General features: G+C 47.3%; 1 protein-coding gene across 3 annotated transcripts in view; it reads right to left on the bottom strand.

Annotated features, from left to right (window-relative positions):
* The window catches only part of LARGE1 (LARGE xylosyl- and glucuronyltransferase 1), a 528,769-nt gene that overhangs the window by 269,846 nt on the left and 232,906 nt on the right, over nucleotides 1-26,017 (bottom strand). For all 3 annotated transcript variants that reach the window (XM_029954992.1, XM_029954991.1, XM_029954993.1), the window contains 2 exons: nucleotides 23,758-24,059; nucleotides 8,047-8,129 (listed from right to left, as the gene is read on the bottom strand). In XM_029954992.1, the coding sequence (XP_029810852.1) occupies nucleotides 8,047-8,129; nucleotides 23,758-24,059 (385 nt within the window). The remainder of the gene's footprint in view (nucleotides 1-8,046; nucleotides 8,130-23,757; nucleotides 24,060-26,017) is intronic.

Here is a 26,017-nt window from a genome sequence, read left to right as displayed (position 1 = left end):
ATCAGCCAAAGGCCAAGAGCCTGCAACCTATTCTCTTTTGTTCAGCGGCAGATTAGCAAGAGTTAGACAGATGTTAAGGACATATTTACAGCAGCAGAACTTCACCAAGGCAAGGATAAACACTTATCCAGAATTTCTTATTATTCACATACACACACACACACAAAAGATAATTTCCTCAACGAATAATTCAATGTTATTTATTTGTGTGTAACATCTAAAACAGTCTTTTATACCAGCCGCCAATTATATATGCATTGGGGGGGGGGCCTGCTTTGAGCCCATGAGCAAAGGCTTCTATGTGAAGAGGCCAGAACACCTTAATATAGAACAAGTCCCACGTAGCTTGCTGGGGCCTGAATGATACAGACATTAAGTCTGGTCTATATTCAGACAGGATCACGCTCTGACAACAGAGAAAGAAGCAAGTGCATGTTTCATCTTCAGCAGAGCCCGCGGACTCCGCTTATAATGAGCAATGCTCCTGCTGCCTCTGGTTTCCTTAACTGCTGCCCTCTTCCAGGTTGGGATGCAGTAAATATGGTAATACAAGGACTGAAGATGATTAAACTCCAGCTTCCTCCCTGCTTTTCCTTTCTTATCTTGGCAGGAATGTGCCACAGCCCCTACGAGGCAATCCAGGCTCTGTTTTTATTAAAATATACGGGGACATCTGAGCTGAAATAATCCTTAATTATTAAGTTTACAATGGAATGGCAATTCTTTGAAAAAGAGCCCGTGACAGCACCTCCAATGCATAGTGAGTCTGTTACACTTAGAGATTTAATAGAACTCATTGCAGAAAAACACAGAAGCCAGAATGAGGCTTTCTCGGTGTGGGTTCCTGGTTTGAAGGAAGAGAAGGAGCACTGATAATGTGGGAGGATTCAAGGACAAGTCAGCATTGTGGTAGGGTCCCCTCCCAAATCGAAAGAAAAAAAAAAGGCAAGCTTGCTATTCGCGTATGTGACAACATCCCTCAAGACCTTGTAACAGGAGACCACTTAATCAGACAGCATGTTTGCGTGTTATCGTATACGGGAGACAAATTAGTAAAAAATATATAAAACCATGCCACGTGGTGTTCAGGGCTCATTTCTTTGGGTATGAACCCAACTGAGCGATGCCCACTAGAATCGAGTTGCTTCCTGGAAAGAAAAGCCTCGGTGTCACGACTCTGTGAGAGTATCCTGCTACAGCATCACGTCAGAAAAGCTTTCCATGGAAGAAGTATAGAGCAACTTTCAAAAAAAAAAGGAAAGGGGAGGGGAGGAGAGGGGGAAAGAAAAGGAAGAAAGGGAGGGAAAGAAATAAAGAAAGAAAGAGAGAAGAAAGAAAGAAAAGAAAGAAGGAAGGAAAGAAAGAATTAAGAAAGAAAAAGAAAGAAGATAGAGAAAGAGAGAAAGAAAAAGAAAGAAAAAGAGAAAGAGAGAAGGAAAAAGAATTAAGAAAGAAAGAATTAAAGAAAGAAAGAAAAAAGGAAGGAAGGATGGACGGACAGACCAAAATGCCTCATGGATTCCAGGCTTTGGTAGAACCAAGGTTAGTATCCCAGGAGCCTGATTTACTTATTATCTGTGACCTTGAACAAGCTATTTAACCTCGTCATTCATTTGTGGGGATAATGGCATCTACTGTACCAGGTTGGGATGAAGGTCAAATACAATGGCCTATGTGATACTTGGTGTCTGAGCTACACAACTCCCTTTGGCTTTACATGTACGTGCACGACCACACAGCACAGGTATCTCACCTGTCCAAAGAGAGCGCGTGACCATGGTACTTTCTCTTCCCTAGCTCTACTGAGATATAGTTAACAAAAACTGTATATATTTAAGGTATACATTAAATATATTACAAACACTTAAGGTGATGTTTTCATATGTGTGTAGAATGCGAAATAATCACCACAGTCAAGCTAATTAGGTTAACCATCACCTCACAGTAACCATTTCCTTTCCTCCATGCTTTTCCTTAAGTTTTATGAGAACATTAATGTCCAACCCTTTAAAACCACTATTTACTTTATATGCAGCACCTCAAAAATGCATACTTTGGTGGAGGGATGAAGGGGTGATTACGGAAATCACAGTAATAAACAATGTGTGTAGGGTCACCCAAAATGATGATTAAAAACAGAAAGAATAATGATATTCAAAATAGTATCACCTCCCCCCCAAACCCCTAGTTGAGGGCTCAGACTTTGAAGCTAGACTGACTGGGTACCAACCCAGCTTGGAGCATCCTCTCTGTGACCCTGAGCTAGGACGTAACATATGGATTCTCAGGTACGTGCATGATGGATTCTCAGCTTCCTCATCTCTGAAAGAGGGAGATAATAGTACCCACCTTCCTGGAGTCGCAGGAACATTAAACGCATTAAATATCTGAAAAATACTTACAACGGAGCCTGATGCAGAGTGAGAACTACATTCATACTTGTTCAATAAACAAAATACAGGGGCGCCTGAGTGGCTTAGTTGGTTAAGTGTTCGTCTCTTGATTTCAGCTCAAGTCATGATCCCAGTGTCGTGGGATCGAGCCCCGCGTCAGGCTCCATCTGAATTTAGGATTCCCTCTTTCCTGCCCTGTCCCTCTCCCCAGCTCCCGTGCTCGCTCGCTTGCTCTCCCTCTCTCTCTCTCTCCCTCTCTCTCTCTCTCAATAAAAAAAAAAAAAAGAAAGAAAATACAGAAATGTTTCACATAGATTATCTCTGTTGACAGTGAAACAGGGCTGTAAGAAAGGTTAGGGGCCAAGCCAACGCTCTAAGAAGTACAGAGACTTCACTAGGGTCACCCGGCTCCTAGATGGCAAGACCAGAATCGGAACCTACTTCTGTTTGTTGTATTCAAGTCCTACGTTCTTCCCTTTGCAAGCTAGACTCTGCTTCTATAAGAAGCTTAAGCCTGAATAAGCGGTTACACAATTAGAGACGGATACTGGGCACAAATTGGCTGTTTTATCCGCCATGTTCTTCAGGGCCATGAGTGAAGTTTTCAAAAAAACAAAAAAACAGAAACAAAAATCCAGCTGCTTGATATGCAAAGGAAGGGAAATCACCCAGCTTCTTCCTGCCAAGGGGACTGTGCAGTGTGAGAGTAAGTAGATCATTCCTGCAAACAAATATTCTATGTTTACTAGCTGGCCCACCTTCCTGCCCAGGAGGTAAACACTCAGCTACTAAGTCATTTGTTTCCTCTGCTCACTAAAAGCTTGGTTCCCTTACAGAGCAGTTATTCCCCAGTTTATTTGCAAATGGGACTGGAGTTTCAGGGAGTCCCCCAACTTCCTTTAAAGACCCCTCCGTGGACACATATTGCTCTGTTTTCTATGAGGTAAACCCTTGTTCCCATACATTTTGTATTTATTCTTTCTCATCCACTTTTTTCTTTGCACAATGAGATGATGAAAGTTATATGTAAAGAGAAAACAAAAACAAGATCACCTTCATTTCTACCTCTCCAAACACAACACATGAAAAATTCCATTTTTAAGCAAAGTCTCTGCTAGTCTTTCTCCTACTGGTATTTTGAGCATATTTATGCACGTCTGCACACATGGGACACTACGTACTTGTATTTACACAGTAGAAAATATTATGCATACATTTTGAATTGTGTTATCACTTATTTTATATCCTAAAATATAGTTTGTCCACCAATTGAGAACATGGTTTACTATATAAAAGGGTGTTCCATTATTTAGTCTTACTGCTTATAAATATGATTCAAATTTTTTGAAATATTTCTTTATTTTAGCATTTATTTTATTTTTGAGAGAGACAGAGTGTGAGTGGGGGAGGAGCAGAGAGAGAGGGAGACACACAATCAGAAGCAGGCTCCAGGTTCCAAGCTGTCAACACAGAGCCTGACACAGGTCTCAAACTCATGAACCGTGAGATCATGACCTGAGCTGAAGTCAGACACTTAACTGACTGAGCTGCCCAGGCGCCCCAGTATGATTCAAATTTTTATGCTTATAAGCAGCATGTTATGAAAGTGTTTTCTATAGTTAGGATTATCCATTTTTTTCTTTTAAGATTGTTAAAATACGTATCTTGTGGGGGGAGGGAGGGAGGGAGGGACAGAGAGAGGAGGGGAGAGAGAATCCCAAGCCGGTTCCACGCTGTCAGAGCAAAGCCCGAGGCAGGGCTCAAACTCATCCACTGAAATCATGACCTGAGCTGAGATCGAGATTTGGAAGCTTAACTGAGTCACTCAGACCCCCAGGATTATATTTTTAAGACAAAAGTCTCTGAAGTAGTCATATAAGGTCAAGGTCTTGGGCATAACACCATAAAATTTCTTTCCAAAAAGGTGATAGCAGTTTCTGGTTCTGGTAGGTGTATACAGGAGTGCCTGTATCACTTTTACTCTCTTTTAAAAGATACTCTGTCCACTGTCTCCGGGCATGCTGCAGAAGTAAAACTGATGTGAGGTGACAAAGCAAGCCTTAAATGAAAATTTGCTGTAAATCTTGTCTGGAAAATAAATCTAATTGCTGTAATTAACTGAGAAAGCCAAACGAAACATCCTACGCCACTATTATTATATTATTATTAACATTAGAAAGGTACTTCATTTGCCAAAGTTATTTTACAACCATGTATTGGTTAATCCCCCTAACGTGCTTTGGAAGCAGTGAAACTATTTATAGCTGGGCTTTCTGAGCTGAAAGTCTTTCAAAAGTCCTTTTGTCTTGATATCTCAAGTCATTATCACCAGCACATGAGTGCACAGACATTCTCATTTGTAGAATTTCAAGGATGGGAGGGACTTAAGTGGTCATCTGGATGAAGATCAAGTCGTCACTGACGTGGGGTGCAGAACCGTCACAACGCACACTAAGAACTGCTTTCTTCTCCAGGCCCCAGGCCGCCACCGAAGCCCGGCATGCCATCGGCAGCCAATTATAAATCTACTGCTATTTTTAGACGTCACATCTTTGTGCTGAACAGTTACTGTAGGAGTAAAAGTTTACACTCAATGGGATTCCTTAGGGTTTCGGCAACTACTGGAATTATTTGATTGTAGCTGAAGCAATAGCGATACTATTTACACCAAACAACATAAAACGTTTTTATGGCTTTCACATGTGCCATAATTGAGAGGGAGCACAGTTGACTGTCTGTAATCATGCAAATACTCTTTTCTAAAAGGGGAGAAGGTTTCCTCCCCAACCAGGGAGGGACCCGCGTTCTTTAGTAGTGACAAGAAATAAACACAAAAAGGCTGAGAACCACCGACCTCACTCAGCTGTTCATGGGACAAAATGCCCAGCTTCAAGCAGATAGAGGCTGAAGAGCCATGAGAAGTCTCAAAAACCGCACAGGAGCAATGAGGGCAGGGAGAGGGTAGAAAGGGTATCTCAGCTAAAGCAGACGACAGGAGGCTGAGCCCCACTTGGTCACTCTTTGTTTGGTATTCCCCTTTCCTCCTGAGATGTGCAACTGAAATCCCCAAACCAACCGGGCAGAGCGAAGAGGTGGGAACTGAAAGCCCCTCCCAGCAGCTGACCGCAGTCTCTATTTGTTGGTTACTCAGGGCTCCCCTGACCCCACTCCAGGGCTGGTGCTGAGAGGGGAAGGCAGGGATCCCCACACTCCTGAGTGGGGAGCAGGGAATCCGCCGCCTTGCTGACCTGCTAGCTGACTACAGGCACATCAGGGGCACCCACCCGAAGACCTGCCCAGGGGAGTTCAGTTTAAACAGCGGAGCTAATATGTTTTATCTTCAACCTATTAAATTCTGGGGTGAACTGATTCACAGCAAAAAAAAAAAAAAAAAAAAGTGACGTAAGCATGAATGTCTAAAGGGTTAAAATGGCCTGCCGAAAATCACTCAGCTGTAGAGTGACACGAATGTGCAACCAAACCAGGACTGAGCTAGAGCTATTAGTTAACTGGTTGAATAACTTTATCTTCAGATTATTTATTAATGAAGTTCCCCAGATTCAGCTGTTAAACAAATCAACATTTCCTGGAGCACCTAATACATGTGAAGTCCTTTGCTAAGATTGTGAGAATACAGAAATATAAGGCATTGTTGTATCCCCGGAAGTCCCATATTCGGCTACAAAGGACAAAACATGAATAGAGAAAGAAAATACGATGTACTAAGTCCAGTAACAGAAAGACGCACAGGGTATTATGGGCTGGGAGAAGGGAGCCCCGCCCACACTCACAGGTACAGGTGGGCCTCCTGTTCAAAGAATAAGGAGTTTTCCCGAGGAGGAAGAGGCTGGAGGAGGTGAGAAATGGACAGACATCAGGCAGGGAGAGGGTGTGAGCTCAAGCAGGTCAATGTTGCTGGAGAGTGGTTATCAGCAAGGGGAGGAGAGAGAATGACATCAGGTCCTGACAGTCTAGACAGACCCCGGTCAATTCTCTCTCCTCGACAAGGAGAAGCCAATGGAAAGTTTGACGAAATCAGATTTGCCTTTTTAAGGTATCATCTGTACTCAACCCTCTAATTTCTGTATAAGTCTAATTACATGAAACAGAAGTTGGTGTTTTGATTTTTTACTTTGCTTTTCTGTTTGGAGTGTCACTGTAACTACTGTATTGTAAATGATGGAAAATAATTGCATATGTTAAAAAAATGAAACTTTATAAAGTAAAAAAAAATAAAATAAAATTTCCCCCAAAAAATAAATAAATAAATAATTCATGTGGAGAAGTTATCTACCAGGAAAAAAAAAAAGTATCATCTGGAGTTGGAGAGGCTGGATCCATGGGGACTGCAAGGCCAAGTGCAGGAGGGAGATTACACAGCCCTCAGCACTGACAGCTAGATTTGGGCATTAACTTGACATCGATCTCTGTTCAGCTGAGATCTAAGGGCTTCTCCTGACTATCCATACTGCCCAGAACCTTCTGCATCTTGGCTACAGCCATGGATAAGCTTCATCTAAACCCTTGGTCAGAATGTTAGAACAGAGCCACGGAGATCCTAGCTAAAACTATAAAGTCAATTCTGGTTACACCCTGAATAGGTCTATCAGTCTATCAGTCAATCAAAATGGTGAAAAAAACAGAAGAAAGGTCCTGTTAAAAAAAAAAAAAAAGTAGAAACAAATAGTAGGAGTTTAACGTGGATAAGAGAGGCCTTAGGAGAGGCAGTATCACTTCCGGGTGGAGAAGGAACCTACCCTTTGTATGGCTGGTTCCATGGGGATCCACAAGGGCCCACACACTAAATTGGAAAATTTCAGTTTAATATAAGGCAAGACTTTCCAATTGTTAGACATGCCCAGACATGGGACAGGCTATACTTGGGTAACTATTAGCTAGCTAGGGCCGCCATAACAAAATACCACAGACTGGGGAGCGCTTAATCAAAAGAAACTTATTTTCTACGGTTCTGGAAGCTGGAAGTCCATGATCAAAGTGGTGGCAAGCTTGGTTTCTCCTGAGGCCCCTCTCCTGGGTTTGTAGATGGGTGTTTCCTCCATGTGTCCTCAGAGGGTCTTCCCTCTCTGTGAGTCCATCTCCCAATCTCCTCTTAGTAGGACACCAGACCTACTGGATTAGGATCCATTTGTACTGCCTCAGTTTAACTGAATTACCTCTTTAAAGGCCAATCTCCAAATATAGCTCACGTTCTGAGGGGGAAGGGGCTAAAACTACTTATCCAGCAGATAAGTTTTAGGGGGACACAATTCAGTCCATAACACAACCTGTCAACAGGGATGGGTCAACAGAGAGGTCTGGTGACCATCGGGCAATGGAAGCCAATGAAGAAATGGGAGGCTTGAATCTGAAGTGTCCTTGAAGGTCCCTTTAGGTCAAAGAGCTGTAATCCTAAACGTTGTAGGACAGCACCCAACTGCTCCTGTTAAACATTATTAACACAATAACCTCCCTGGGGTTTCAGACAAAAATCGTGTTTTCACAGCAGCTTACATGATTGATGAGAAATGCCGCCCTTCTTTCAGTCTCCCTGGAGGAAGGGTGCGGGCAGTCAGGTCCCACACACGAATCCCATGCACGAGCCACGTGCCATGGCCCCACTCACGAGCCCGCAGAGAACCACGGCCACACTTACCTGTGAAACAGCACAGACTTGACCAAAGTGACGACGTCGCGGCTGGCGTTATATCCAGCACAGACGATGGCAACGTGGATCGTCTGGGAAGCAAAGGAAACAGGGCATGAAGTTAGACAGATGGAGGAGGGCCTTCCCGGGGCTCCAGACCACATGAAAAATAAAAATCACCCTCATTTCTTGCTGGGATCATTAGAAAACAAAGGGCATAGTCTGCAGCTGTGGAAAATAACTTGAGAGAGTTTTATTAAGGTCTTTTTAATCGGTTTATGGAGCCATCATCATTTGGAAACCATTAAGGCTCTTTTCAATTACATTTTGGGGATGAGAGAAAGGCCAATTGGCTCACATAGGCAAACAGTGAGTCCCTGACTCCCAAGCTGGGAGACAATGACAACTGATCACATGAGAGAAGAGAGACATACATCCTGAAAGGAAGAAGTGACAATCGTGGGTCTCAGACTGAGAAGTGAGGGCTCAGAGTTGGGAAATGTTCTCAGATGATTCAGGTTAGGGAAACCTGACCGGGCAAAGAGACTGATGAACATCTCCGCGGGCCCTTCTGTAACAAGGGCCCCAGTGGGGACGTCATCCCAAGAACTGAAGACAGGCAGAACCGAAGGGGACTTTATGGGGCATCTCATCTGAGGAGTTAAGAGCTCAGGCTCCAGAAATCAATCCTGGCTTCCTCCTTTGGCCCAGGGTGACTCTGGGAAAGTTGTGGCATCAGGTGACTCACAGTAGCACATGGGCCATGACACAAGGAGGTCACGGAGCACAGATGCGCATAATACCAAGTGCAAAATATGGTGCTTGGTACACTGCCTTCTGATCACAGTAAAGGTGTTCTCTAGAGCTGGGCTTCCCAGAGGGGGTCCCCCTTGGCACCCTGGCGTGCTGTCAGTGAATTACAGGAGACCAAGCCACTCATCTCTTTGAGATCTCAGGGCTCACCAGGCTGGGCTGGCCCCCCTCAGGCACGGCTACCATCTGTGCTGCAGCAACTGGACAAAGACTGGGAAATCCTGTCCTAAGGCAGCCCCTACAGAGAGCCATCCAGCCTCTCAAAACGGGTCAAAGAACGGAGGGGTCACACCTCTCGATATTGTACCTTTCACCGAAGCACAGCCCACCTTGAATTGAAACCGGCCTCCTGACACCCACCCCAGCCCTGCTCGGTCCCAGGAGTAGTGCAGAACCAGCACGCTCCCTCTGGCACCCAGGACTTAAAGGGAGGTGTCTCCAGAGGTGCTTCTCCATCTTCAGAACTACTCACAGCCCTTGTCCCCACGGCATGGCTTCTGGACTGCTGTTATTCTCATCAGCCAGTTCAAAACACAGTTCTGTTGACCCTACATACTGTCTCTGCCACTTCCTAGGAGTCTATAATTACTTCAAAGTGAAAAATAAAAATAAAAATAAAAAAGCAGTTCTGATATCCTGGTTGCCCCCCTACAGGCTTCCAGGACACTGACCTCTGGTTCCCAGGCTTACTTTACCACACACACCCTCCCGCCCCCCGTGACATCACCAAGGAAAGGTTACTCAGGCTTCGATGGGATTCGAATTCCCGAACAGTCATTCTTAACCCTGATAGTACATCAGAAACACTTGAAAGACTTATAAAATACACTCTGTGCCCCAGCCCCATCTCAGACAGGTAAACTTACAATCTCCGATGCCCAGGATGTTACATTACTCTGCTGGAAGGCAATGGGTCTCCAATAGGAGGCAAAATTCATCCCCCTCCGCTCTACCCAGAACACCTGACAGTATCTGGAATCATTTTTGGCTGTCACTCCAAGGGGTGGGCAGGCCTACTGGCATCGAGTGGGCAGAGAGAGGCCAGGGCTGCTGCTCAACCCCCTACATGGCCCAGGGCAGCCCCCCAATAGACAACCACCCTGCCCAAAAGGTGACAGGGCTGTTGAGAAAAAACACTGCTTTTAGAAAGAAGAAGAGAGGGTGCAGGGAAACTCAGACCCACAAGCTGCCAACCCGACCTTGACTCAGTCTAATGTATGCATATCTTAATTTCTCCACCTGTAAAACGAAGACAGCATCACTTATCTCTGGATAATATCTCCAAAAGACTCAGGATGAAAGACTGTTAGGCGGATGCAACCGTCCCCGTTTAAATCACGAAGGAAATGAATAGGAAAACGCCTGCACGCAGGAGGCAGAACCAGGAAGGGGACAAGAATGGATAAAAGCACGCTGAATCAGGCTCTTTGCAATTGCAAATATTTAAACATGCGGCCTCTGAGATACCAAACTTTGTCTTGGCTTCAGGGTTCAGGGGCTTTTTAAAATGGGCCCATTAAATGAAAGCACGAGTGTGCACATTCTCAAACATTTTACATAATTTTCCAATCTCTTTAGTTTCATCCAATACACCTGCCACCATGAATAAATTCATCATCTGGAGCCGTAGCAGCAAGGCCCTGCTGCCCAGGAAGGCAGAAAATCGGAGCACTGTGAACATGCTCTTGCAAGAGTTCTGGGAGGTCCAGGCTTTTGCGGGTCCAGAAGAGAATGCCAAGGATGGGTCAGGGGCGGGGCTTCGGAGCGGGGAGGGTAAAGGGACAGGGATGAATGTTCCTTGAAAGAGCAGGGTCACAAATATGGTCTCACCACCATAACTTGATTTTGAAGAGTCCAGGTTTCAAGTGTCTCACTGTGGTGACTTAAAGATGCCCAAAAGCCGGGGTTGCCTGGGTGGCTCAGCAGGTTAAGTGTCTGACTCTTGGTTTCAGTTCAGGTCATGATCTCATGGTTCGTGAGTTTGAGTCCCACATCAGGCTGTCAGCGCAGAGCCTGCTTGGGATTCTCTCCTCTCTTTCTCTCTCTCTCTCTTTCAATAAATTAAATTAAATTAGATTAAAAAAGAAAAAGATGGCCAATGGCTACAACCACTTGGACTTTCATCCCACCAAAGGGAAGCATCTAAAATATCAGATTCGGTAACCGCTGACCAGCCATCAGGACTTCCTTACATGTTATCAGATGTCAGACTTGCCTTTACCGGTCACAAAGCTCAGACTGGGCTGGGGTGATGACCTTAATCTGCTCCTCCAAACTCACTCTTACTGTCTTCCATTTGCTCTGTGCCTAAGGCCTGACACTTATAGACTGAAGCACTGGGCTCCCAGTGGGCTCTGGTTTCTGGTGGAGCTTGGTCCTCGGGAGGCCTAAGGGCAGGCGGAAGGAGGGATGAGATCCCCTGCACCTGTCAGAGGCCCACCCCCCCATTCCCCCTCTGAGTTCTGATTCTGCTGGGCTCCATAGGCCGCCTGCCCCCCACCCCTTGGTCCAGGGGTTCTGGTCTCCACCACCCTCACCAGTCCACATGTCTGCGGCTGCCTTCGAGAGTGCCATTGATTGCCTGCCAGCGCCTGACCAATTCCAGTGACCTTCCTTAGCCTCGCCTTGGTCCCGGTGGCTGGAAAGGAGGCACAGAGGACTCTCAAGCATTCATAGATAAGCTGCTGATCCCTAAGCTGAAAAAGAGATATGAGAGCACCAGTGTAACACACCTGAAAATGTACAAGCTGTGTTTATAAACTTTAAGCAGCTTGACAAAGTTCTCAGACACATGGGCCAGAGGTTCTAAGGAAGCCCACAGAGCTTTGTGCTCGCTCCCGCTAGTCCTGAATCTGGGGCTCAGCACATCCACAAGCTACGTCTGAGAGACAATGTAGCTGAACTAGCGCCGAGTGAGGGACATGGACTTTCAGGACTTATAAGAAGGATTCAGGCATGACATGGGTGTTTCTGGAGTCCCTGATGGGCCAGGCACTATGCTGAGCTGGATGGAAAGGTGAGTCAGTCCCCTGGGGTGAAGAGAAGAGGGAGAAAGACCGCTAACCAGACACCAGGAAGGATCCTATGATGGTGACCTCGGAGTCCTTGCAGCCTGGAGTGGCCTGCACCAGCTAGGCCAAGAGGATGCCAAGGGCTTTAGGGAGGAGAGGGCATTCCGGTGACAGGACCAGGGCAAGTGCCACTCCTAACATTCAGGGCCACCTGGGATTTGTAGCTCTCTGTGTGTCAGCCTTTAAGAGAAACTGAAGGGCTGGAAGTTCTGGCCTGCTCTCCGCCAGCCCCAATGCGCACAAGAAAAATCTCCACACGGTTGTCTTCTCAATTATGGATGCAGGGAAAAAGTTACCGTCGTCCCAAAAGAAATGTAGGAAGAAATTAAGGGATGGGGGGCAAAGTGGGCCCTGGCAGAAGTATCAATACTGTGCCTGGCTTGCTTCCCCTCCAGCAAAACCGTGAGAGAGACTGCGGGACGGGACAGAGTGGGGACCCTGCTTCAACACCAGTGTGGGCTCTGCTGTGAGGAGTCAGGCTCAGCCCACGTTCTGACCGCAGCAGCAGACATGGGAGGGGGGGGGCAGGTCTCTGGGGCGATGCCCACAGGAACACAGGTGGAAAAGGGTTTGTGGGGAAAAACCCAACACAAGTGGAGAGATCTGGTCTGAGCTGCAACATCAAAGCTAAGCTGCTGTTGTATGACCTTGGAGCTCTCATTCAACGTCCCTGAGCCTCGATGGCTTGTCTGGAAAAGGGACATAAAAATGGGCACTACACTGACTTGCTGTGCACAGACAAGAGAGGGCAAGAAGGTGCACCTCGTGAAGTGACGCCGTTCTCGCAATGGCGAGACAGCATAAGGAAAAGCTGCTCAGCATCTTTGTGCTTTAACCCCTCCGCCCCCACCCTGGGGGAGAGGTGGATAGTGGCTGCAGCTCTGCCTCTGGCCAGCTGAGTGACGTTGTGCAAGTAACTTAACCTCTCTGATCCCTGGTGAATCCTGTATAAGAGCAGTGCACAATCTCTATATACATAGTGCACAGGGGATACTTTCCAAGACACCCCCAGTGGACGCCTGAAACTGGAAAGAACTAAACCGTGTATTTACTATGTTTTTTCTGATAGATACATACCCATGATAAAGTGGAAGTCATAAATTAGGCACAGAAGAGATTAACAACAGTAACTAATAGTAAAACAATTACAGCAACATGTAAGTTACGTGAATGTGGTCTAAGTAGCGTCTTGTCCTGTACTCGTCCTTCCAGTGACGAAGGAAGAAGACAAAAGGGCTATGTGCCGAGATGAAATGAGGTGAATGACGCATGCATTCTGATGCAGGCGCAGGCTACGACTGACTTGACAAATCGTCAGAAGGAGGATCATCTGATCCAGACCACAGCATGACCACAGGTAACTGTAACCGTGGAAAATGACAGCATGGATCAGGGGTATTTCTGCAGAGTCTTCCTAACATCCAGAATTTTCCAAAAGTCAAGATGAAGAGCGGATAGCACAGCGTGGTTAAGTGTCTTTGGCTCAGCCACTCAGTGGCAAACCGAGAGGTTGAATTCACAGTCCTGTTAAACCCATACCACTTTGTCTCAAAAAACACATGTGTAACTATTAAAATGAAAGAGATATATTGCTAACGAGTCATCTAAAGTCATCTTACAAACCTCAAGGGCATCTCTACTCTTCTGGGAAGCCAGTGATCGAACTCGGTTTCCTCTAAATTCTTAACAACTGGCCCAGAAGATAGAATTATCTTCATCCTATAAAAAACATAGACACCTCCTATCGTATGTCAACTATACTTCAACTAAAAAGTTAAAAAATCATTTAAAAATAAAAGTAGATGCCTCCTGACTGTTGTGGGAGGCAAACTGTCAGGGGCTCAGCAAGGAAGGGCAGGTGGAACCAAGGAGGCTCTGGGGCCAAGGACAAGGACAGGAAGGGCCACCCTGCACTGGGGACTTTGAGCACCTTCTCCATAGCCAAGACCTAAAAAATGGACCACAAACAAATGAACCACCATACTCTCCATCCTGCACATTTCTGGCCCACTGTAGGATTTTCCTGTGTTGCAAAGAACAGAGTACCCCCAGGAATCAGAAACCCAAATGGTACATGGAAGACACTGAAGGGGGAAACTGATTTTGAGGGTGAGTCCAGAGAAGACTAACTGGTGTTGGGAGCAGATGAGCTGTCTGAATACAGCCCCAAACGGACCTGCCATGTCTGGTGGGTGTTTACACCCCTACCTAAGGTTGATCCCCCCGACCTCAAAAGCCTACACACACTCGCCAAACCTGCAACCATTCTGCAAATGTAGACTGAGCACCTACTGTGTGCCAGACTCAACTGTACGTGCTGGGGCAAGAGCAGGGAGCAAAAGAGGGTGCCAGGCTGCATGGCGAGTCCACAAGAAGACAGCCAGGCGGTGAGGAAGACCTTCTAGAGGTCACAGCCATTTGGAAGAACTTGGCTTTTCCTCTGGGTTTAGAGAGATGCCGCTTGAGGGTTCAGAGCTGAGAAATGGCAGGATCCGACTTCCATTTTAACAGGATCCCTTAAGCTTCGTGTTGAGAACAGAACAGGTCTATGTGCACGTGCGTGGGGAGAAGGAGCAAGCGGGAGGCAGAAAGGTCAGGAAGCTACTGCAATCACTCAAGCATGGTGTGATATGCTGTCCAAACACCCCTTCAAAGAGGTAAGTGCTGTCCCCAGTTGCCAGGAATTGCCTTCCCTGCAGAGAACTACGTTTGTTGGGGCAGCTACCTCCAATACACCCCACAGAGCCTCAGGCGCAGTCCCCAGGGCACGCCGTCACAGACTGCATGTGAAACACCATCTCAGGGGTGCCTCTCCATGCACTAAGCCAGAAGCAATACGGGACAGGTAGACAAAGGTGGAGGGGAGAAGCGGCCACCTGATGTATTCATGCAAAGCCCGTGGTGATCACTTTGCGGTTGACTTCTCTAGCAGAGGAAGCAAAATATCATATACATTAAGATTTACAACCTGTGCCAAGGATGTGGAGAAATTGGACCCTCGTGCCCTGTTGCGGGGAGGATAAAATGGTACAGCTGCCATGGAAAAGAATATGGTGGTCTCTGGAATAATTAAACACAGAATTGCCATATGGTCCAGCAATCCCATCTCTGGCAATATAGCCAAAGGAACAGAAAGCAGGGTCTCAAAGAGATATTTGCACACCCACGTTCACTGCAGCATCATTTACAAGAGCTGAAAAGCAGGAGCAAACCTGAGTGTCTGGTGTCAGATGAATGGATGACCAAAATGTGGGATATACCTTCAACGAAATATTATTCTTCTTCAAAAGGAAGGAAGGACATCCTGTCTCGTGCTACAACCTGAACTTTGAGGACATCACGGTAAGTTAAGCGAGCTAGTCACAAAAAGACAAGTACTGTCTGATCCCATTATATGAAGTATCTAAAGTAGATAAAGGTACAGGAAGCAGAACTGTGGTTGTCAGGGTCTCGGGGGAGGGGAGAGAAAAAACGGAGCATTGCTTTGTAACAGGTTTAGTTTATTTTGCGAGATGAAAAAGTTCTAGAGATCTATTGAACAACCATGTGAATATACTTATCATTAATGAAATGTACACTTCATTTTTTAAGAGAGTAAATTCCATGTTAAGTGGCTTTGCTGTACCACAATTAAACACAAAGAAGATTTATAACGTAGACCTGCACTTTTTCACCATGTAGCCTCACCAAGCCCAAGTTTCCTTAGCTATAAATTTATAATGAGTAAGAGTCCAGGAGGGGTGTCTGAGTGACTCAGCTAGTTGGGTGTTTGGCTCTTGATTTGAGCTCAGGTTGTAATCTCATTGTTTATGAATCTGAGCCCCACATCAGGCTCTGTGCTGGTGGCATGGAGCCTGCTTGGGATTCTCTGCTCGCTTGTGCGCTCACTCGCTCTCTCTCTCTCTCTCTCTCTCTCTCAAAAATAACCAAACATTTATTAAAATAAAAAAAAAAAAGAAAAGAGAGAGAGAGAGAGAGTCCGAGAGCTCACACATGTAAAGTGCGTATCTGGAATCGAATGCTTGCTCAAAAAGTGAAAGGAGACATGATTAGCAGATTAGGATCATTCTCACCAAAAGCCCTGCCCACTTCTTCTCATAGGGTTCACGCTCTGGTCAAGCTGGATGGCCTGCTAGGTTTCCTCGCTTCCATAATGTGCCCTCAATTTAATATGCCCTAGTCCTTCACCTCCATCTGTAAAAGACAGGTAAAAATTTCCCAATTTACAGAAATCTGAACAGAGTAACTGAGATGATTCGTGTAAAGGGCTTTGAGCCTGGCATCCTGTAAGTAGGAGATAAGTATCAGAAATCAGTAGTATTGCTATTAACGTAAAAGTCTGTAGTATGCTGAAGGGTCTACCTTCAAGGGCTTGAGCCTGAAATACTATCCAAGGCCAGTCATTGGTCTCTTTCCTTCTGCCTTTATCCCCGACTCTCCTTCAAGTAAGGGTTGGGATAGTCTCCCCCCCGCCCCCACCATCGTTGAAAGAAGGGCTTTCAGAGCTGCCCGGTTCCATCTGCTGTGTCAAATACTGGTGATGCCTTCACCCTCCTCCTGTACAAGAGGGCAGAAGACACAGGAATGTGGAAATGAACCACTGGAATCATTTGTTACTTGGGCCACGGCAGCAACTGGTTAAAATTAGGACAGAGCTTTTATTTTGCTCCAGTTTAGCTTCATCATCTTATTATTTTTAAATATTTTACCGTTTATTTATTTATTTATTTATTTATTTATTTATTTATTTTTTCCTGGGAGACCCCCCCCTCCCACTTCCCGGAGCTGGTACAGCCCTGCGGACCCTCCAGCTGCACCTTTACCTGGTGGGGCACTCACCTGGCCGCCCCGTTTATTTATTTTTGAGAGAGAGAGAGCGAGAGAGAGCGCATGCGTGCTTGCACACACGTAGAGGAGGGACAGAAAGTGAGGGAAACAGAATCCGAAGCAGGCTCCAGGCTCTGGGCTGTCAGCACAGAACCGAAAGTAGGGCTTGAACTCACGAACCGTGAGATCTTGACCTGAGCTGAAGTCGAATGCTTAATTGAGCCACCCAGGCGCCCCATTCATCATCTTTATAAATGAGAGAGATGTACCTTTCTTTGTTGTTGCTAATGGCACATTTTAAAAATAAAATGTAACAAGAGAGTACAAATAGAAAACAGATCAAGGTAGGACTGCTCCAGGGTAAGCACAGACAGGAGATTCCAAGGAGACAGTGCCCCTTGCCATTGTCGTGGTGTGGCGGCCACCTCCAAGACTGTCCCCAAAGCTCCCTCCAGCTTGTATAGCCCTTTTATAACTTCTGCTGCACTGTGTGAGGGTCGGTCAGTACGACCAGCAGTGCTGGGCAGAGGGATTGGTATATGATATCCAAGGCTTGATCATAAAACAAGACTGTGGCTTCTGCCTTGATCTGCTGATCACTTATTCGGGAGAAAGCCAGCTGCTACAATGTGAGAACGCTCCAGCAATCCTAAGGGACTGAAGTCCCAGCCATGCCTCTGTGCCATCTCTGAAGCAGGTCGGCCAGTCCCTGTCAAGCCGACAGATGGCCACAGCCCTCACAGACATCTTAACCGCAACCCCATGAGAAACCTACAGACACAATGTCCGACTCAGCTGCCCCCAGACTCCTGATTTTCATAAACTGTATGACACGACAGATGCTTGTTATCGGAAGCCATTGGGTTGGGGGGGGATAACTGGGTATGAAGTGATAATTACCTGATTCAGGGAGGGGACATTAACGTAAGTTACCGCTATAGGAGCTAGGGTTCCCTGAAAATCAACGCCTAAGAAAATCCTACTAAGTTCCTTCCAGCTGTACATTCCCTAATTCCAAGGCCTAACATTTAGGGAAGATATTTTAGCAGATTTACATCCTTGAAGGAGCCCCAGAAACCACCTATGAAGCTAATGAAATCTGAATCCAAATGTTGCAACAGCATCTTCCAATAGCAACATGTATACGGAGGATGGCAGGCAAGCCCGCTACTGCTGAGCTATTCCATAAAATCCTCAAAGTAAAAACAATAGATCGAAATGCCATGTAGTTAGGTAGGGGCCCAGAAAATGAAGCTGTAAGGTGTCAAGTTTTATAACCGTAACGCCTAAAGCAAAACAGTACACCCCTACTAAGTTAACAAACGTAGTCACATCTGGAAGGCAATTTAAAACAGAACTTCTTTGACAAGAAGAGGCAATATCCTTGCCTCAACCTACTGAGAACTGAGTATCCCTCAGTCTACGGTAGCCCCCAAGGTGAGAGATGACCTCCATCATGTCTGGTCACCCTGGAGCCTTCGAGATGAGGCACCTGCCAGAGTGGGGCTCTGAGTGTGGGTCCCAGGTGCTCTAATTCACAAAGCGGTAGTGCCGGGTTCCAAGCACAGGCTCTAGAAGTAAACTGCTTAGGTTAAACTTTTTTAAAAATAATTCTTTTAATGTTTTATTTATTTTTGAGACAGAGAGACAGTGTGAGCAGGGGAGGGGTAGAGAGAGAGGGAGATACAGAATCCAAAGCAGGCTCCAGGCTCTGAGCTGTCAGCAGAAAGCCGACATGGGGCTCGAACCCATGAACCACGAAATCATGACCTGAGCCGAAGCCGGACACTCAACCGACTGAGCCACCCAGGCGTCCCCATGCTTACGTTTAAATTTGACCTCCACCTCTTCCAGGCAGTAGGACTTCGAAATAATTATCGAACCTTTCTTAGCAGCTTTCTAATGTGTCAAATAAAGAAAGTATGCTTCTGTGTGGACTGAATGAGGTATTTTATGTAAATTTTGGCATAGCGTCTGATCCACTCAAAGGCCAAACAAATGTTAACTTTTATTACTATGACATTAATACTGAGAAGCGAAGCTCCAAGCAGGGTGCAGAGGGAGAGACCTACTTCCCTAGAGGCGGCCTCACATCAGGGAGAACCACTCCCTTGACCTCCTACAGTAACAGCATTCATTGTTGCTATCTTACAGGATATCCACAAATTCTTCAACATCTCTCCCACTGAGACATGGGGAAAACTGGGTGAGCCTTTGAGCCAGCTTCAAATCAAAGATTACATTATCAGCAGAAGTGACACTGTGTGACTTCCAAGGCCAGGTCATAGAAAGTGCTTCTGTTGTGTTTTGGTCACTGGAGCACTCGTACTTAGTCTCCAGCTGCTGTGGAGGCAGCCGACTGCCCTGGGGCCGCCATGTTGTACGAAGTCCAAGCCAGCCGTAGGGACAGACACGGAGAGCCCCCGAGTCTACGCCAGGCAGGAAGGATGCTGGGTCAGAGCTCCAGCCCTCGCGGCTCAGCCGCGGCCACGAACTGATGACAACTACACGAGGGACCCCCAAATCCGAACTGTCCACCTAAGCCCTTTCCAAATCCTTGACCGCCCCCCCCCCAAAACCAGAGACCTAATAAAATGACCAGTATTGGTTTAAGCCATTATGTTAGGTGTGTGTTAGGGAGCGTCGGGAAAGGGAAGCCTCCAGAGTAAGTGTGTGAGACACGCCTGCAGAATTGGTTTCCTTCCCGCTGCCTCGTTTCACCCTTACAGCTGCACCGGGAAGCACAGATCATAATTCTCATTTTGAAATGATGAAATAAGACGACAAGAGGGTAACGGAGGCACCCAAGCTCACAGGACGCGTGACTGACAAAAGCAGATTCCTGGTCGGGACGTTGGACTCTAATTCCCGTGACTTCTCGGACTCCCAGGATATGCCGGGACCAGAAACGCAAGGAAAACACACAGATCCATACACACGCCCGCCAAAGGGGGTCATTCCGCTCCAGGCTCCGTGGCACACGGAAGCCAGTGCCTCGCTGCAACGGCATCGTCCTGATCACAGAGAAAGGCAGGAATAAAACGGACAGCTACGTGAAGGCTGCGTAATTAGGAACACTCAGAGGGCACAGGGACTGGCGAGGGCCCGCTGCTCCCATCACCAGATACCTCGGCTGACAGCCGGCATCATTACAGAAGACTTTCCACAAGTACTTGTCATACCCCAGAGAAGTTTCAGTGCCACAAGAGAGGATGACAACATCCATGGTTACGAGGCGCTGTGCTGACAGGGTGTCAGGACCAGGCGCCTATAATCACAAAGCGTCGTGAGGAAGGGGGGCGTCTACGCCGACTCTGCTGACTGACATTCTTGTTGCCTCTATGGCTTCTTCGCTGAAATCTTTAAAGACACCAAGTGATGGAGACAGAGAAAGCATTTACACTGTAATGGGTATGAAGTCAGCATCTCAAGGAATGTGGACCCAGAGGAGACATGCTGAAATAGGACGATCAAGACGTTCAAATCCATCTACAGAAACTCTGAACAGGACCAGGGTTTCATCGCAGATAATTCTACCAAAACTAACCTTAAGGACCTAAGAAGTAACATTATCACGACACACAGGGAAAGAGAAGGAAAATGAAGAAAGCTTAATTCCCAGGTGCAAGTCAAAAGACTAAAAGAGAAGTGGGGCGCCTGGGTGGCTCAGTCGGTTAGGTGTCCGACTTTGGCTCAGGTCACTATCTCACGGTTCATGGGTTCGAGCCCCGCGTAGGGCTGTGCTGACAGCCAACTCAGAGCCTGGAGCCTGTCTTCAGAGTCTGTATCTCCCTCTCTCTCTGACCCTCCCCTGCTCGCTCTCTCTCTCTCTCTCTCTCTCTCTCTCTCAAAAATAAATAAAACACTAAAAAAATTTTTTTAATTAAAGGGAAGTTATGATAAGAACCAACAATCCCAAGATCTCAATTTCTATATTGCTACTTTATCTTTTAAAGAGCAAGGGGATAAAGAGAACCCCATTGATTATGCTGTGCCTTTATGCAGCTTCCATTCATGTCCCACTATCTCGAATCACTTGCACAGATTTCTTTAATGCCCACGTTCTTGCAGCCTAACCCAGAGATTCGCAATTAATAGGTCTAGAATGGATCCCAAGAATACACATTTTTGGTACGTAATTCTAAGTCACAACCAAGTGTGGGCACAACCCATGTGAGACAGAATGTTCAGTGTAACCCTAATATCTGTTCTCTTTGGTAGCAGAGCTCCAAATGTTAGCAGAGAACGGGGTTTCCTTGAATAAAAACCTAACTTTTCCAGGCTCCCTTGTAGCTAGGTGGCAGCTGCCAATGGCCCTGTAGGAATGTTCTTCGGCCAAGGTGCTCCAAGGAGGACAGAGGGTGAAATGTCTAACACGTGTCATTAAAGGAAGGTGGCATGTCCTACCCAAATGGTGCCTCTCTCCTGCCTGCTGGAATGTGCTCCCCCCGTCACCACAAACCACGAGACCACCTTGGGAACGCCAGCCAAGCAAGCTAAGCGAGACATGAAGGAAGCCTGTACCCCTAAAACAGACATCCCTCTTCACAAGGCCTCCAGCCTTTTAAGCAGCAAGAGAAGTAAGACTCAAAGCCATGGTCAGTTGGGATGTTTTGATACTTCACAGTGAAATCTAATGCCAGTAACAACTATTTTAGAGCTTGCCTCGAGTTCTAATACATATTGTCACCCCGGACATAGTACAGGGCAGGAGCTTGATTTTTATCTTTTAATCGCTAATTTACAAATGAGGAAACCAAGACGCAGAAAAATGATACAAGCCACTAGGTGCCACATGGCTACGAAGCCGGGAACGGGGTCAGGATTTAGGTCAGTGGACCACCAGCTTCGGGAGCTGTTTTGTCTACACGATTTTGCAAGGCACTCCAGGCAAAGCCCTCGTTAGAAAGGGGGTGTCTCTCTGAAAACTGAATGGGGGCACAGAGCTGCTGGCCAGACAGACCGTAGTAGGAAGAGAAAGCCCCCATTTTCTCCCTCTGCTCTGCTTGTGTCTTCTCTCTTTTCCTTTCCCATTTCCACTTGTCACTCCCCTTGATTCTCAGGCAGTTGAGTCAGCCTGAGTCATAGTAGCGTAAATACGCTTCCTCCCTCTGGGCCCCCCCGACCCGGTTGGCAGGGTTCCATCACCCACCCCCAGGTGACCCCAGAGCCATGACCTGGAGCAGACGACATGCAAGAAAGCAAGCAAGCCGTCCCCCAGGCAAGAATACAAGCTCTCAAAACTAGGGCCCTCCCCAGACCAGCCCAAAGTGGGGGAGTTTGATAACACTGCCAAGTCCCCATTTTTGAAGATGTAAAAGAGAGATATTCAGTACCACAGGCCCCCGGCGGTGGCAGTGCAAGATTAAATGGACGGGACCAGGCATGCAGGCAGGGCTGATACACACCCAGCATTTAACAAGTCCTGACGTTCGCAATCCTCTGCGTCTCGCACATCTCTTCCTCCACGGCTCCCGCCTCAACATGAGAGAAGGGGGGTTTTGTTCGTTGCTATTTCCCAGCACAGGGAACAGTGTGGGATACATAGCAGAGGCTCAGTAACTATTTATCAGATGGAAGAATGAATGAAGATATAGTGTAATCATTTCCTGGCCCAGGTTCTCTGTGCTTCCGGACCAAACTCCCCATGTCCTGCATTCTTTCTTGCTTTGCTTCATATTTTTTTATACTCACGTGTACAGTTCTCACTGTTCAGGCTCCATGCACCTGCGTCCACCTCTGCACACCTCAACCAGGCTTGAGAGACCACGACAAATCCTCCCAACCCAAGGGCCCTCCTCCTTCACCACTGACCTTCCCCAGGACTGAGCCTACTGGCTCAGGAAGCCCCAGGTTCCCTGAGTGTAGTATCAGCAATATACTCATCACCGATACTGTAGCGATCAGCAAAATAGCTAAGGACCCCTCTCACATGAACAATATATCAAGTTTGCCAAGTGTTTTCAGAGGGGGTTGAAGTTTAACATTCTAAGAATGTAGCCAGGAAATGGAATAAAGCAACAGCAGATAATAGATCTAGCTAAAATTAATAAAAAATGAACCTTAACTGAACACATACTGTGAACCAGACCCAGTCTGTGCCTTTCTACAGCCCATCCCATTTACTTCTCATAAATCCCCCGTGACGCAGGAATTATTTCCTCAAATTTATTGGTGAGACATTTAAAGTTCAGAGAGGTTAGGTAACTTGCTCCAGCACCCACAGCAGAAGCCATCAGAGCTTAGATATGAACTCAGGCTTGTCTGGGTCACAAAAGGCCTTGCTTGTAACAAGGGTGCTTTAATTCCTGTCCATAGGGAGCAGTAGAAACAGGAAACGAATGTGTACGCACTTGTGTTCAATGCACACAGAAGCACGAATGCACAAATGAGAGGGGTGAGGCCAGTAGGGAGAAGGGGTGGGTAAGTTCTCCAAAGGTTCAAAGAGTTACTAAGACCAAAAGTATACTTTGGGAAGCGGGGGGAGGTGGGACAGAATACTCAGTTATACAAGTTCAAATTACTGCCTTAGAGAACCAACAGGTCTCTGGTTCTGAACTCCAGAAGCCGATCCTAAAGTGAGGAGGTGGCCAAGGGAACTGTTGCCCAACAAAATCACAACTCCAGGTATACCAATCACACCACAGTCTAAATTAGCAGGTGTCCCCAGGATGACAACTGGGCGTTGAAACCCTGGGTCTAAACGAACTGCAAAGAAGGCAGTGGTGGTTTCCATCCCTTCGCTCCTCTTAAGATCTCTGTGCTAGAGGCATTCCTGTAGCCAATTTTCAGATGGCAAGACTATGGCTCAGAGAGGCTAATCTATTGGCCAGGTCACACGGCAATGGTAGTGACTATGCCAGGTTCACATGCGGGCCTAGTCAAGCATGCCGGCCCTTTGGGGGCACCCAGAGGTGCCTCCTGGTGGCATCTGCGAGGGGTGAGGGCCACTGGCGTCTGGACTACTGCCCTGGGGTGGGGGTAGGGGCCCGCGTGGGGTGCTCTTTACCTCGCACTTCTCCACGACCGGCTGCTGCCCACACTCGGAGCTGTTGCCCGCCACGATGCCCGCGCGGAGGTTCTCGCTGTCGCCGGTGCCCTCCTCCATGGAGTAGGTCCTGGAGTGGTTGCCGCGGCGGGGGGCAGGGGCGCGGCCCTGTGCCAGGCTGAGCTGCCGGCGCAGCGCGCGGTTCTCGGCCTCCACCTCGCGCACGCGCACCTCCAGGCTCTCGCGCTCCCGCGGGCCGGCGGCCGCGTACCGGGGGCTGTGCGGCTGAGACTCCAGCGGGGACAGGGACACCGGCTTCCCATCTGCGGGGCGGAAAGAGCAGGGCAGGGTTAGCGGCGACGAAACACACCTGAGCCCCGACCCGCACCCCACGCCGCTGTTCGGCTCTGTCTTCTTTTCCCACCTTTGCACATTTCCTGGTAGACAGTTTTGTTCTCAATAAAACAGATGGATATAAAAAAGTAGCAGGAGGAAGGGAAAGAGGAAAAGGAGAAAGTGGAAGAGAACACAAAGAACAAATATTAATAACGACAACGTTTGTTTTGGTTTTCCTATGTGAACTCCTATTCATCCTTCAAAACCCTGTTTTTGAAGCATCACCTCCCAGGAGTGTTCGTACCCAGGTCTCTCTTATGCCTCATCCTATGCTCTCTCCACTTAAATATCAGTTTCATAAGAGGCCCTCTGGAGAGTTATGGATTTTTAAAACATTTTATGAAGGTAACATCCCCATCTCCCACACCTTGTACACAGTGCCCCAGGAACATGGCCCACCCAGAGCTGTCTGTCCTCTCTGTTCCGATGCCACAGAAATCCCCGTATCCGGCTACCACACGGCTGCCTTAGAGAATACTAAATAGAATAACATCTCTAGAAAATTACCCGCTCTTAGCCACCCGCCAAAAAGAACTTCTCATTTTCCATACTTCAAGTTTTTCTTCCACTGAGCTTCCAAACCATCCCAGAGAGCCTCTGTGACTCACAAACCTTGAGGATCAAAGAATGCGATGCGTTACACCCTGTGGGGTTCACCTGTGCAGCTGCGCTGCGTTGGCCTCGGCCCAGGGCTTTTTGATGTATCTCTGGGCCTTCACAAACAGGACTCGAGTCTCTCCCTCTTAATCACCTCAGGGCTAAACCCCTGAGCTCCTGGCCCTCTCCTATCCATGTGGCACACAGGACCCGCTGCGTTCCACTGCCCAGGACCGCAGATCAAAGGCCCAGGCTGAAGGCGTGGGTGCATGGAATCACAGGCTGCTTAGGGTTGTGTTGTCCACCAGCTGGCCGACCACAAGTTCTGACCCAGGCTTTTGAAACCTGTTTCCCTGTTTGGTAAAACCAAGTGGGTTCCACTGAGAATAAAAACGAACAGGCTGCTGATGGCAACTGGGTTTGCTCAACTGGCATTGACCTTTCGAGCAGGGAGGGGAGAGATGGGCATCGGGGCCCCACTATGGATCTGTGTGGTGCTGGGTGGGTGGTGCTGATAGTGTCCTAGGTTATCAGAGCAGGTGGCCACCGGCGCTCCCGCTACAGAGGAGGAAACAGACTCTGAACACTGAAGCTTTCCCAACGCGGTGGAGCCTAAGCAGAAATGAGGTTTCTGTGACCTTCTGGGTTCATGCCCCTGCTTTCGTGCTCAGAGTTAGAGATACAGATGCGCTGGGGCCCGAGGGGTCTTCTTTCTTATGGGGAAAAAAACCAAAAACAAAACCTGGAACATATAGGAAGATACCCAGCAAGCTCTGGAAGTACATCAGGGTCCGAGACGCTCTAGAAAATTCACAACAAAGGCGAATTAGAAATTTGTTCCTTGGAGGGATTACTTAAATGCTCTGGAGGGATTACTTTCCAGTCTCTAAAATGGGAGCAGAAACACTAACCTCAAAAGCGCGATGGGAGGTGTAAGGAAGATATGGAAATACAAAGCTCTGGGCGCTTTGCCTCTCATTGGGCAAGTCGTTCTGCTAGTTTCCAATGAGAGTAAGTGGTATTTTAGGTAAGCTGAGTTGATGACATAAATTAGCATGTTAAAGGCTGTATGTTTTCTGAACACAGGGCTGTTCTCTGAGTCCTGTATGGGAGAAAAGGGCCAACAAACCTTGGCTTTGTCTGATCTGTGGCATCTCTGAACCTTCTTCCCCCTTTCAGCCTCAGGCAGGTCCAAGTTCATCCAGAAGCAAAGTGCAAGAGCAGGTAGGCTTCCCAAGGAGACCTCACCACCTCCTCCGGCTCCCTCCCACTTTTCCATGCCTATAAT

Source organism: Suricata suricatta, chromosome 10, assembly GCF_006229205.1.
Source record: "Suricata suricatta isolate VVHF042 chromosome 10, meerkat_22Aug2017_6uvM2_HiC, whole genome shotgun sequence".
Classification (NCBI taxonomy): Eukaryota; Metazoa; Chordata; class Mammalia; order Carnivora; family Herpestidae; genus Suricata; species Suricata suricatta.
This window is presented reverse-complemented; position numbering and strand designations above follow the sequence as displayed.